The sequence below is a fragment of the Phoca vitulina genome, unplaced genomic scaffold (assembly GCF_004348235.1).
Source record: "Phoca vitulina isolate PV1807 unplaced genomic scaffold, GSC_HSeal_1.0 scaffold22, whole genome shotgun sequence".
Classification (NCBI taxonomy): Eukaryota; Metazoa; Chordata; class Mammalia; order Carnivora; family Phocidae; genus Phoca; species Phoca vitulina.
The window spans coordinates 7,841,467-7,854,671 of NW_022589725.1; the positions used below are offsets into that span (position 1 = coordinate 7,841,467).

Genomic DNA, 13,205 nt, shown 5'->3' on the forward strand with positions numbered 1-13,205 from the left:
CATGGTCTCAGGGTCCCGGGATTAGGCCCTGCTTCGGGCTCCCTGCTCAGCGGGGAGCCTGCTTCTCCCTCTGCCTCTGCCGCTCCCCCTGCCTGTGTTCTCTCTCTGTCAAATGAATTAATAAAATCTTAAAAAACCGGACAAGGGATTAAAATTATTGTGGTGTTTTTGCGTAGACACCATCTACTGAAGGGTATGAAGGGTCTGATGATTATGGGTGTCCATTCTGGAGTCTTCTTTGCTGCTGTTTATAAAGGGCCAGCCCAAGACCTTTTCTATCTTCACTAGACTTCACTAGCTAATGACTCTGGGCCCTTAAACAATTACCCTATGCCTCCTAAGCAAGACTTCAGGAGTACAAGCTTAAAAAAACAAAACGCAAATAAACAAACAACAATAACTTTCAAATGTAGTTACATCATAGAACACAAACAATAAGATATCATGGTTAGTATAAAGATTAACTTCTACATGTATATGGGCTAACAAAGGTATCTGTTAAAGGTTTCTCTCATTTTCCCCCATATAAACAAAATTCATTATATCCGGATCAGTTGACTATTATTAGCTACCTACTGGGATACAAATATAATTTCCTTAATAATAATTTGATCACCCATCCTACATCTACCCAGCTCATTCCAGTATACCCTATAAATTTCCCCTCTCTCCTGCCTCTACTCCAGGTGTGGGGATCACATATCCTGAAGCCAGAAGCAAGGGTCAGTGGGAGTCTCTGGGAAGCTTTTTTTTTTTTTAAAGATTTTATTTATTTATTTGACAGAGAGAGACACAGCGAGAAAGGGAATACAAGCAGGGGGAGCGGGAGAGGGAGAAGCAGACTTCCCGCTGAGCAGGGAGCCCGATGTGGGGCTCAATCCGAGGACTCTGGGATCATGACCCGAGCCGAAGGCAGACGCTTAACGACTGAGCCACCCAGGCGCCCCACTGGGAAGCTTTTTTAATTTGGAAGTACTGGTGCTTTAGGGGACCTTCAAACTTTGGTCTAGAGGAGCTAAAAGAGCTGATGAGATGGAAAAGAATAAACTCAATACTTGTTTCTAGACAGCATTAAATCTACTAGGGATAGAAGGAATTATGGAATAGGAGGCTTTTCCTAGATTACTCAAGCCAGTTCACCAGCACGGCAAAAGAAGTTAAGAGCTTTAAGTAGAGACTGCCCAGAAATAAAGACTGTATCTAGCTGAAATTTCTCTCATGCAGAATCTCTCAAGGACCTGATGAATGGTTGAGGAAACACTCAAAGGTAAGAAACCTCAAAATATGTATTTTAAAATATGATCCTTCTGAATCAGTGAGCTGAATTTACAAACAAATGCCTTTAAAAATCACAAGAACAGGGGCGCCTGGTGGCTCAGATGGTTGGGCGTCTGCCTTCGGCTCAGGTCATGATTCCAGGGTCCTGGGATCGAGCCCCACATCGGGCTTCCTGCTCGGCGGGGAGCCTGCTTCTCCCTCTCCCTCTGTCTCCCCCCTGCTCATGCTCTCTCTCTCTCCGTATCTCTGTGTCTCAAATGAATAAATAAAATCTTTAAAAAAAAAAAAAATCACAAGGACAGACATTTTGGAATGCAATTTACATAAAATCAGATGTTGATATTCTGACAGATTACATGTGGTATGCTTCTTACCATCTCCATTTGGCAACCAATGGCTTCTAAAAGTGCTGAATCTTGAACAATATTTAACATTGCCCCTGTAACAGCAAAAAATGCATTTTATTTAAATACATGACAAGAATACTAAAATGGCTAAAATATCTCAATAGAGATAAGAATATGATTTTAGCTTACTATTCTTGAAATGTCCATAAAATTACTAATAAATCTATTGACTGGTATGAAAAAAACACTCTTTAGAAATGCCCTAATTCTGATCTGCCTTCAAGTTTTAAAACCACATTTTCTAAAATAAACTTGAAGGTCAAACTTAACTATATAAAAACATGACCACTATCAGATATTTTTAAACTGATATTTAAGACCAGATGTAAACATCTCAATTTCAAGGCTACTACAAACTAAGAAAAATTATTATGGAATACTTAAAAAAAACAGATTCTGTTCTTTTAGAAATAAAAGAAAAATAACAAAATAAAAATCACAGCTATATCTTTCTGATCAGACTGCCTTTTTTAAAGATTTGCTTATTTATTTATTTATTTGAGGGAGAGAAAGCAAGAGAAGGAGAGGGTGTGAGTTGGGGGAGGAGCAGAGGGAGAGGGAGAATCTCAAGCAGACTCCTTGCAGGGCACAGAGCCTGGGGCTCGAGATGTGGGGCTTGATCCCATGAGCTATGAAATCATGATCTGAGCTGAAATCACCAGTCGGATGCTCAACCAACTGAGCCACCCAGGTGTCCCTGATCAGACTGCTTTTTAAGAATGATTAAAGCCACATGGTTCAGGGTTACCCCTGTCTGCATATTCTGAAGGCAAGCTGCACATATTTACTATCAAGGAACTTACAGCCCTAGAAAGGCTAGAACAGAAATAAGATGGTGAGCCTAGCACACTGCTTCTCATCTCAGTATGGGAGTACTCTTGTCCACAATGGATAAAGAGAGGACAGACACAGCTTTGCCAATCTACGGCAAGAGTTGACAATTGACTCTTCCTTGAAATGTACACATGGAGCTCTTCAGAACAAGGGTAAAGCAAAACTAAATAACAACTCTGTAGAAAATTATCTGATTTCAAGTGATACATTATTTGAATAACCTAAAACACTACAACTTGGAGGCCCCCTCATAGCAAGATTTAACCTCTGTTCTTTCAACTCTTTCAAAATGAAAGGATTTATTCTTCCCTATTTATTCCACCTTCTCACTGCATAACATACTATACTTCCCAAACACTCCAACTATTCCTGCTACCACCAATTCTTTGGCCATGACATTTCCTCTCCTGAAATGAAATCCTAACCTCATTTCTGCCTATTCAAATTCTGCCTTAGAAGATCAAATTTAACTTCCACTTCCCCCCATGAAGTCTTCCTTGCTCTTTTGGTTTCTTCTCTCAACAGTAAAGACATTTAACAAGACATGCAATCAGCTCTGCCCTCTGTAATTATCTCACACTTTGTGAGAATATTCTAATCTCTGCAATAAGACTTGCTCAAGGATGAAAGCCATGCCATTCAGTTATTTAGTATTGTCCTCAGAGCACCTATACCTAGGGCCATGCTCCTGGCTTTGACGAAAAGCCAGAAGTAAAAAAAAAAAAAAAAAAAAGCCAGAAGTACAGAAAGAGACAGTTGTACAGTTGTAGTAATCAACTGACAAATAATGGGGGCTTAAAATACGGCAGTGGGCATAATGATGAGGAGCCATTTAAAACAGAGAATCAGGGACACCTGGGTGGCTCAGTCAGTTAAGCGTCTGCCTTTGGCTCAGGTCATGATCCCAGAGTCCTGGGATCAAGTCTCGCATCGGGGGGGGGGGTCCCCTGCTCAGCAGGGAGTCTGCTTCTCCCTCTGCCTGCCACTCCCCCTGCTTGTGCCCTCTCTTTCTCTCTCTGATGAATAAATAAAATCTTAAAAAAAATTTTTTTTAATAAAAATAAAACAGAGAGGGGTGCCTGGGTGGCTTAGTCGTTAAGCGTCTGCCTTCGGCTCAGGTCTTGATCCCAGGATTCTGGGATCGAGCCCCACATTGGGCTCCCTGCTCCACGGGAAGCCTGCTTCTCCCTCTCCCACTCCCCCTGCTTTTGTTCCCTCTCGCTGTCTCTCTGTCAAATAAATAAATAAAATCTTTAAAAAAATTAAAAAAAAATAAAACAGAGAATCAGTACGATCAGGAGACCAACAGAGAACATTAAGGAAAAAGGAAGGAAGCACAGCAACAGCTACTTCTCAGTTTCCTTCTGGTAGGGTTCTGACATAGCTTCCAGATTTACACCCAACTCAAAATTTTTTCCCCATGGACATAATGGGCAGGAGGCAGAGGAAAACGCAGATGTAAGGGAGGGAAGGAAAGAGGAGAGAGGGAAAAGGAAGGAGGGGGTAAGGGGACAGGAGGAGAGAGGAAAGGCAAGAGGAAAAGAGAAAAATAACACAAATAAAACTAAGCAAAAATGACCCCCTAAACAACTATAATGCTTTCCCCTTCCCTCATCTCACCCCTTTAAACTTTTTCACATATAAAAGCAAACAAATTCTGCCTCTGATTCAGAATAAGTAGAGCTGTATTCGGCTCAGGCTTCATCACTGACCCCTGCCTTCCAAGCATGCCTGGGGTCAACAGTGTGTGGGTTCACTTACAAAAAAAAATGTGTGAACACAAACCTAGTATCATTTGAGTGTTGTTGGGGTCCGTTTCCGTTTGCAAGGCACCTATTAGTATATTCACAAGTCTCAACTTCAGGGACAAAAAAGTTATTGGTTTATCATATGAAGAGCTGTCATCATTACTAAACTTCCCTTCCAGGACCACCTACGGAAGAAACAAATAATATTCAACATCAACTGTTGTGGTGCACTATGCCCATGTGGCAACTCCTACAGTGGACAAAGAGACCAGGCTAACAAGCAAGGCTTTCAATCTGACTAGTATTAGCTCCTGTGCTAAGTCTGGCACTAACTCACTCAACATGTGTTATTATTAGCTATCACTAGCTATCGCCACCTGAAATAGTAGACCAAGGCATGCTGGCTGGCTGAAAGAAGAAATACCACAATAAATCAGCTTTGTCAATTTGACTGAAATAATCTGAGAAAAGTTTTAAAAAGCTCATGTTCCATTTTTAAAATACAATGTGACAGATTTAACCACACAAAACAGAATATAGAATATAAAAAACTTTAATAAAACATTACCTCAGATCTGACTGTGCCAAAATGATGTGGGAGGGGCAACAAAGAAAGGAGGATATTAATGGAAGATCTTCTCAATTCTGTTGGATTTACATAGCTTTTGAATTTTGAGAGTTCTCTGCCAAAAAAAAAAAAAGAAAGAAAGAAAGAAAAAAAGAAATGGCTATTGGTATTTCCAAACCAAAGCTTGTTTTTAGCTATTGCCAAATATACATTATGTCAATTTTTCACAATATAAGCACTGGATTTGGTTTCATAAAGAATGCAGTAACTACTTTCCACTGAGTTTATATTCTGAGGGGTTGTGTGTATTTGTGCATGTGTGTGAATTTCTACGTTAAACTGTTAGAGAATTAAACTAGAATCTGACTGATTGATTTCAAATGTATGATCTACTCTATAAAAGTAGGACCTCTGGGCTGGGGTTGTTCTTAGCCCTCTAAACCAGGCCAAAAAGGATTCAACATGCCCAGGACAAATTAGAACTAAATGAATTCAGGGATGAGGTATATCTGGATGTTCTATGCTCATGTAATGTGACCTGAGTCCCCTTGGGCTATAAAGACAACTGCACAGGATAAATAAGGAAACTGGGGAGGAAGCATCAAAACAGACCAGGCCAAACCCAACAAGTGATATGCTAGTACAGAGTGAGAACTTACCTGTCAGGCAAAATGGTTTCAAGAGCTGAAATAAAGTAAGGAACCACAACATCAATCCCTTTCAAGTCACAGCAGAACAAAGGAGGGGAGTTTAGAATAACGCTGGCCAAGACAGGATGGCACACATAATCATTTATCTGCAAACCTTGAATTAAAAGCATGTAAAATCTAGGAAAGCAAGAAAAAAATTTTAAATAAACTGCTGATCAATTGTTTTCATAATTATTAATATTTTCTACACAGTCATCTGAAAGTCTTATTTCCATTCTTCACTACTTCTATCCTTTAAGAGGTGTTACTAGAGTTAGAACAATTCAAAAGCAAATATACTAAAAACCAAATTATCTTTCCCAATGAAAAGAGAAAAAAGATTCATGTCTATTACACCTTCTTGAAGTGTTAAGCCTTGCAACTCAGTTATAGGTGCCTGCAAATGAAGTCACCAAAACAAGACAAATGACTGGAGTAATTAGTAATTAGTGAACTGAATTCCATGCCAGTAAAATTTTGCAACCTTTCCCAATTCCTGAAGAAGAAAAAAAGTGTGTGTTGTGCCTTTCTCTTTCCCCATCATTTCCGGGGCGACAATGAAAGAAAGAAACCTTTCAACCCTGCATTTACCACGACATGGAGGTGAGTCTGAGTAAGACTCCTTTTAGGAATAATCCTGAGCCCACTTTCTTTTAGCCTCCTCTCCTAACCCCCAATCAACTAAGTATTCGATCTTCCATCATTCAAGAGCAACTATATCGGTAAACTCTTCTACTACCATGAGGCACTTTTCTCCACAAACCTATTCGGAAACAACTTCCTCACCTCCCGGTCACTACTCAGCACACTGCAATCTAGCTTCTCCTCCTAGAATCAGTTGAAACCATGTCAGCAAATAACCAACAGCCGCTCAACTGCTCAATCCAGAAGACATGTCTAAGTCTTAACTTCCTCTGCCTTTTTTAAAGCATTCAACCCTTTAATTACTCCCTTCTTCTCTTCTTTTCCTTCTGTGACCTCTGTAGATGTTTTCTGTAATAGACCCTCTTGCTCCATCTGACTCCTATACTGGTATCCACCAGGCTGTCAAGCTCCACTCTCTAATAAGCTCTCTCTCTCACTAACCTGGTTTTAAGCTCCTGAATATAATCAAATCAATCTCTAGCCCATGCCTCTCAAGTGAGCCCCAGATCTGTTAACCAAAAGTGTGTTGGATACCTGAAAGCAGGTCATGTCTAATTATTGATTACTGATAATTTGTACTGATTACTCCAGTACTTCCTATGCACAGTATCTGGCACACAGTAGGAACTTAAATATTTGTTGACTAATATCCTACAGGCATCTCAAACTCAATAGTTTCATAACTAATTCATCACTTGTCCTCTAACAAATCTGCTCTTTCAGTTGGTCGTACTCCCACCCATCCAGTCTTAGGGGCCAGACAGAAAGCTCACGATCTAAGCCTTCTCCCTTATTGCTATTTACTCTTTGGGGTATCTCCCCAACCCATAGTCTCCCTCCTGAGACTATGCCCCCACCACAAGGGATGAGCTCCAGCACTTTGTGTGACCCACCCTCACAGTTGTTGCTGGCTAGACCAAAGGAAGACACCTGATTAATCAGATCCTCTTTCCCAGGAATCTGAAATTAGGCTTCAGAAATGCTAACTGGCCCCGCTGGTCATCTAGACCAAAGCCATGGAATTTGGGAACTCAGAAGCATACTAAATATAAGAAAATAATCTGCAGAGAAGAGAAGAATGAAGCATGGGAGACCATGAAGATAGAGAAACAGAAAGGAAGCTGTTTTGTTCCTTGAACACTTTCTAGTTTCTCATCCCTGCCCTTTGTGAGGCCCTGGTGCATGTCCTAACCTTAGAATGTATTAAATAGCACAGTTTCTCATAAGTCATTACCATTTTTGCTTAAATCACATTGAGGAGTTTCCTGTTACTTAAAGCCAAGAACCTATTAAGATACCCCTGATTAGCTGCCTGCATGTACCATTCTGTTTCAGGCCTATAGGATTCTGCACTCAGTTCCCTCTGATTCAGCTTAATCTTCATTCCTGAGAACCCAGCAGGTATAGACACCTAAATGTTCTTGTTGATCACTTTAGCAGCTATGTGAATGATCAGTTCAGGAAAGCAAAACAGAGTCAAGAAAAATAGGAGGCCACTACAAATTAATTTAGGAAAAAAGTGACAAGGTCTAAAGTGTCATGGTGAGGACAGAGTGGAGAGATTAGAAAGAGGGTTAAGTAACAGAAAGGCAGGAGTTGTTCACCATCCAAAGATAAAGAGGGAGAAGAGTCTAAAATGACTCCTAGTTTCTGGCCTGAGCAACTAAATGGCTGCCAGAGCCATTCACCAAGATGGCTGAAGTCACCGATTTGGATAAGAGGACCCTACCCAACCTGCTAACATAGGCTGAACACTACCCATCCTTTTTAAGTCCAGCACAATCATCCCATCCTCTGGAACTCTTTCCTGAACCCCTGGGGTAAGTGTATACTGCTGCTGCTTCTGAATGCCCACAGCACTTGATCTCTGCCTCTCTCCTACCAACTTCCTATTACTTTTTGGATCATTGTTACTTATGTACATGGCTTTGCTCACTTGAGAAAATAAGCTCCTCAGAGACCAGATTTACAGCTAACATTTCTGGACCATTTATAGTGCCTAATACTGTGCTAAAAATTTATTTAAGTAATGTGATCCTTCCAAATCTCTCCATCATTAATAAAAGTAAAATATAATGAAATAAATAATACTTCTAAAATAAAAAGCATCTTAAGGATCTTTACCAAATTTGATGAGGCAGGTAAAATGCAAGAATTTCAAGCAAAAATTCCAATTACTTACAGACATTTGCAAATATTTCAGACCAAAATTTACTTATCACCACTTCAGCCTACCAAGCCATGCTATAATAGAGTTTCACTATCAAAACTATATAAATGGAAAAATAAACGAAAAAATTCTAAGACCTGGATAAATAAGCTGGCAGAATCTCTTCTCCAGTCTTCTTGCTACAAAAAATCCTACACAGTGTCCCACAAGCCTCAGCTCTTCCTGCTTCATAGTTATCAGGAAATTCACTTGCATCAAACATAGGATTGGAAACCATGGTGTCTGTGGACATTTGTGACCCTTTCCGTCGAAACTCCATGCTAGCTTGTGTTGTAATGGCTGAGGAGAGAAAAGGAGCATTTTATTATATTTGTCAATATGCAAATAGGCTCATGGGACCCTGGACACAAAGATCAAGTGTTGGTGTCATTAAATTTTACTTAAATAGAATTCAATAATGCTTTTGTTTGGCAACTACGTCTTATTTTTTTAAAAAGGGGCTCTCTGAAATCTTCTTTGAAAATGGCAACAATTAATTTACACTGGTATTATCAGTTTAATAGATTCTACTAGAAACATTTTTCAACTAAATTTTTGATCAGCAGAGTACATGTGTATATATCTGTATGTCAATACAGATATATAATAAAAGAATTTGGCTTTTCTATTATTTATTCTGCTTTTTCCTCCCCCTGTAGAATGATGCTTAAACATTAAGAAAAATAGCTACTTCAATTTACACATTACCCCAGACAGACATCATAAGTGAATGGGCAAGCCCATGCCAGTTTGTATACTTTAGGGAGAGGGCAAAGTAAGGATGAGAAATGGGGAGGGAGGAAGAGAGAGCATTCCCACCACCCACCCAAATCCAAAACACACACCAAAGAATCGCCCAACCAAGCAAAATGAGAATGAATTTTAACAACCACAGACAGCAGCTAACTTGAGGTTGATAAATCAGAAAATTGGACTGGTAAGAAAGATTATCATGGTCATTCGTTGTCACTGAAACAGAAGCCCTTTGAAAGTTGCTTTTGTTGCTTTTATTTTTAACAAAAGATTTCACAGTGTATTGAATAATCACTCTGAAATCTTTTATCACTCTACATGAAATGTTTAAATTATTTTGTAATAGTTTTAATAGAATGCAGAGTCAAGCATAAATCTTTATGCAACTTCCCATGAGCCATTTTTAGTCCTGAAAAAGCTATCCAGCAATAATACATTTGAAAAACACTACATGCAGAATGCATACAAATCAAACACTAAATCTGTATAAAAATAAGCTTAAAGCTTTAAAAAAAATAAATAAAAAAGCCAAAACACAGTTAGTGCAAAGTCCTGGAATTCATGACATGACCAGACTAGTGTACAGAAATAATGGGACTGATTCAGGCAGATTAATTTGCTTTTGCCAACAATCTTCCCCATTCAAAACACAGAAAAGTATTTTTCTTCCCAAGTGCAAAAACTACAAGAGACAATGACAATCAAATTTTTTAATGGAATTATGAAAAAAATAAAAACATGACTGCAATTAAGGAGAAGCTTCTGGTTCCTACTTACAAGATTTATAAGAAAGAAGAATTTGGATAAAAGATGCTGCAAGATAATAGAAATAAATGGAAACAAATCAAAGGACAGCAGTAATTATAAAATACTTTAAAGATGGTGAAATTTTACAATAAGTTAAGAAGCTTTTTAGCTTTTTAAAAGTTAGATTAAAAGCTTTATGATACCACAAGCTAGTTCAAAAACAGGAAATTGTGCATTCAGATCCAAAATTATGATTTTTGTATCATGCAAAACAATGAACAAAGAAAATTACACAACTACAAAGAATTGAGGTTTTGAACTGCCAATAACGTGCATTAAAATTTTAGTTCATTAACCCTTCCCAGCTCAATGTTACTTTCACAAACTACAGTGTAATGTCACATCAGTCTAGAGCTAACCAGTTCATAGAAGCAAACATTTTAAGTTAGAGGTGAACTGCATGGCAGAATTCCTTGATGGCAGCCAGTACTTAGAAAACAGACTAACAGTGTTAGTATTTCCGAACCTTCCACCCCCACCCCTCCAACCCCACCCCCACGACTTCAAGAGCAGCACCCAATAGCACTCAAACCCAGTGAAATACCAGGACACCTCCTATCTCCTGGGTAATGTAACAGCCTTTCTCATCTCCAAACACAATAGGGGAAAGAGGAGCTTCTATCTTTTCCATACCAAGGAAGATGTTAAGAGTTAAAAGTAAAAGTTGGTTGCCCACATATTTTCTGAATTATCCATCTTTTGGCACAAGAGGGTGAGCAAAGCTGTTACAAACTCCCTAGAGAGTGAGAAGATCTGTATATTCCCTTTAAGCAAGCCCACCAAGGAGGCAGGAGATTGAGCCATTCTGGATTCAGGGTAATTTTAGTGTCAATAGCTTGATACCCAAAAGTTACAATTGTAAGAATGGCACCTTAATAAAAATAAAAATTAAAAATATGACTGATTCATTCTAGAAAATACAATATAAATTAATAAATATAAACATGGTTCATAAAACTCAAAATATAAGGCACATGAACATAAGAAAATATAAGCCAAAAATGGTTTTCTAAAAGTTTTCATTTAGTCATAAGTACATTTACTTATCCATACATAAGCACTACTTTCAAACTTATAAATAAAATATAATATGGAAATGGTAGAATATAAAGTGTCTGAATTTGAAAAAATAAACAAAGGAATCTGTAAACTCAAACATGCAATCTCAAATTATACTCCCCAAAATATCTTAATATTCACACCTTTTTAAATTATTTAAAAGATTTGTAAGGACATCCAAAATGATTATACATGTATAATGCTCATATAGACCTTAGTTCTGAGATGATTAAGAATGCATTTCTGAGAGAAAGCAGAGACCTTTATGGTCATCATATTAGTTTTAATCCTTGGAACTAATATTCTCCCTAGAGATGCATGAACTAAAGCAATTAGGCATCCTTTTCTCTCAACCTACATCTAACCCCAGTTGGAAAAGTGCTTTCTTACCAAACGACCAGTACATTCATTAGTGCATATAACATGGTGTCTGGGCACAGTCATTGCAGCTCAATAAATGCTATCCATGATTATTGTTCTCTGTAAGACATGTCATAAATATCCAGTACATTCTGCACTACCCCACATTCCCATCCTGCACGCTACACCACTACTTCCAAGTCAATCAGATTTCATTTAAATAGTGTCATTTCTGTAATAAAATCTAAATGAAGATATCAGGGTTGAGTTATTAATTCGCCACCAGTCTTATTTAGTTCCAGAGCAAATGGTATTTTTTAAAGTGTGCCCTGAAATAAAGTTCTCTAGACTAAAACCTGAGAAGAGTTTTTGATGAAGCAGAAATTTTCTAATATTTTATGTACTAATAAGTGAATGGCTGTCAGTCAGCATCTAAGAAAACACTTCTTGTGAATAAATTTCTGGTCAAAATCTTTAATTCTTACTATCAATATTATTATCCTGGCTGACATGAAGGGAACTTCCGGCCACCTACTGAAAGGAATTTGATTCAACAAAAAGTGGCTAACCTGAAGTGTGTCTAATAAAACCAGACAAAAGCCAAACCTCATAGAACACACATAAAAAGGACAGGTAGGAAAACTTCCAAATTCTGTTACTGCAGCTGGAAGGGGTTAAACACAAGACACTGCTTGGTCAGAGACAGAAAGCTTTTTAAGATACATATTAATCTTGCAGGTAGGAAAAATTAAAAAGAAAAAAAAAGAAAAGAAAAAAGTGATAACATATTTCTTGAGCAATATTTACCAGTCATGCTGCTGTCTCTGTTTATCCCATTATGGAGTTTACAGTGAACAAATGCTGCATCAAATAACCATGATCCAAAGAGATTCAAGATGCTGTTAACCTTTGGTCTCCGAGGGGCAGGCAGTGGCCGGGGTTCAGAACTAGTCTGATTGGGACTTGACAGAGGAGAGGTGGAGGATGTCTGGTGCTGAACTTTCGAGGCATGAGCAGTACTAACCTGTGAGAGGAGTACAAGAATATATCCACACTCAAGAAAAGTTTGAGAAAACAGCAGGATTTTTCTAAAATGTTGGCAGATTAAAAAGTCAACTTTATACAGCATAATAATGGAGACGAAAACTCTTACTGTGCTTGTCTTCATGGTGGCCTTATTCACAGTAACAGCCCGGTGCCTCCGGTTATGTGGTGGGGTGGTATTGACAGCAGTGCTCTGAGGCATACTTAATCTATTCACGGGTGTTGGAGGAGCACTGTCTGATCGGGGTCTAGAAATGCCTTTAAGAAAAAAACAAATGGAGTTATTCTTCATAGTTTCAAACATGTGGTTAGAAAATCTGCCTCAAATAACACCAGTGAAGGCTCAGGACAGACTACAGCAGACGCTGCTAGCTGCCTCCCAGTATCTATTCGTTCTTTCCTCCTGAGTTACAGAACACAAACTTTAGCTGGACATGGCTACCCCAAATACACAACTACATATTCTAGCCTCCCTTACAGCTCGATGTGGCCATGTTCTGACCATAGAGAAGTGGGTGATTGTTGGGTGGGTATTCCAAGAAATCTTAAAAAGACCAATTAAGTACAGACTCTCCTCCCTTCCTAATTCCTGAACAGGATGGTTGGAACTCATTTAACCATCACGGCCCATGAGAGAGTACACAAAGAGCCACAAGATAGAAGGGCCTTGGGTCCCTTACAACAATGGAATAGCTATAGCAGCCCTATCCTGCCTAGCCCTGGCCTTACCATATGTGAAAATGAACTACCTTGTTCAAACCACTGGTATTTTTGGTTGTTATGTGGCCAAACTTAATTTGAATA

The 13,205-nt window shown here is 38.7% G+C and overlaps 1 protein-coding gene across 7 annotated transcripts in view; it reads right to left on the reverse strand.

Annotated features, from left to right (window-relative positions):
- Positions 1 to 13,205, reverse strand: part of RALGAPB (Ral GTPase activating protein non-catalytic subunit beta) — an 83,266-nt gene that overhangs the window by 42,116 nt on the left and 27,945 nt on the right. For 4 of the 7 annotated variants that reach the window (XM_032419205.1, XM_032419204.1, XM_032419202.1 and 1 more), the window contains exons 8-15: positions 12,511 to 12,659; positions 12,165 to 12,381; positions 9,909 to 9,944; positions 8,477 to 8,678; positions 5,495 to 5,662; positions 4,836 to 4,950; positions 4,305 to 4,452; positions 1,653 to 1,717 (exon numbers count right to left, since the gene is read on the reverse strand). In XM_032419205.1, coding sequence (XP_032275096.1) covers positions 1,653 to 1,717; positions 4,305 to 4,452; positions 4,836 to 4,950; positions 5,495 to 5,662; positions 8,477 to 8,678; positions 9,909 to 9,944; positions 12,165 to 12,381; positions 12,511 to 12,659 — 1,100 coding nt within the window. The remainder of the gene's footprint in view (positions 1 to 1,652; positions 1,718 to 4,304; positions 4,453 to 4,835; positions 4,951 to 5,494; positions 5,663 to 8,476; positions 8,679 to 9,908; positions 9,945 to 12,164; positions 12,382 to 12,510; positions 12,660 to 13,205) is intronic. The other 3 variants (XM_032419208.1, XM_032419206.1, XM_032419207.1) reach the window with 1 other exon arrangement.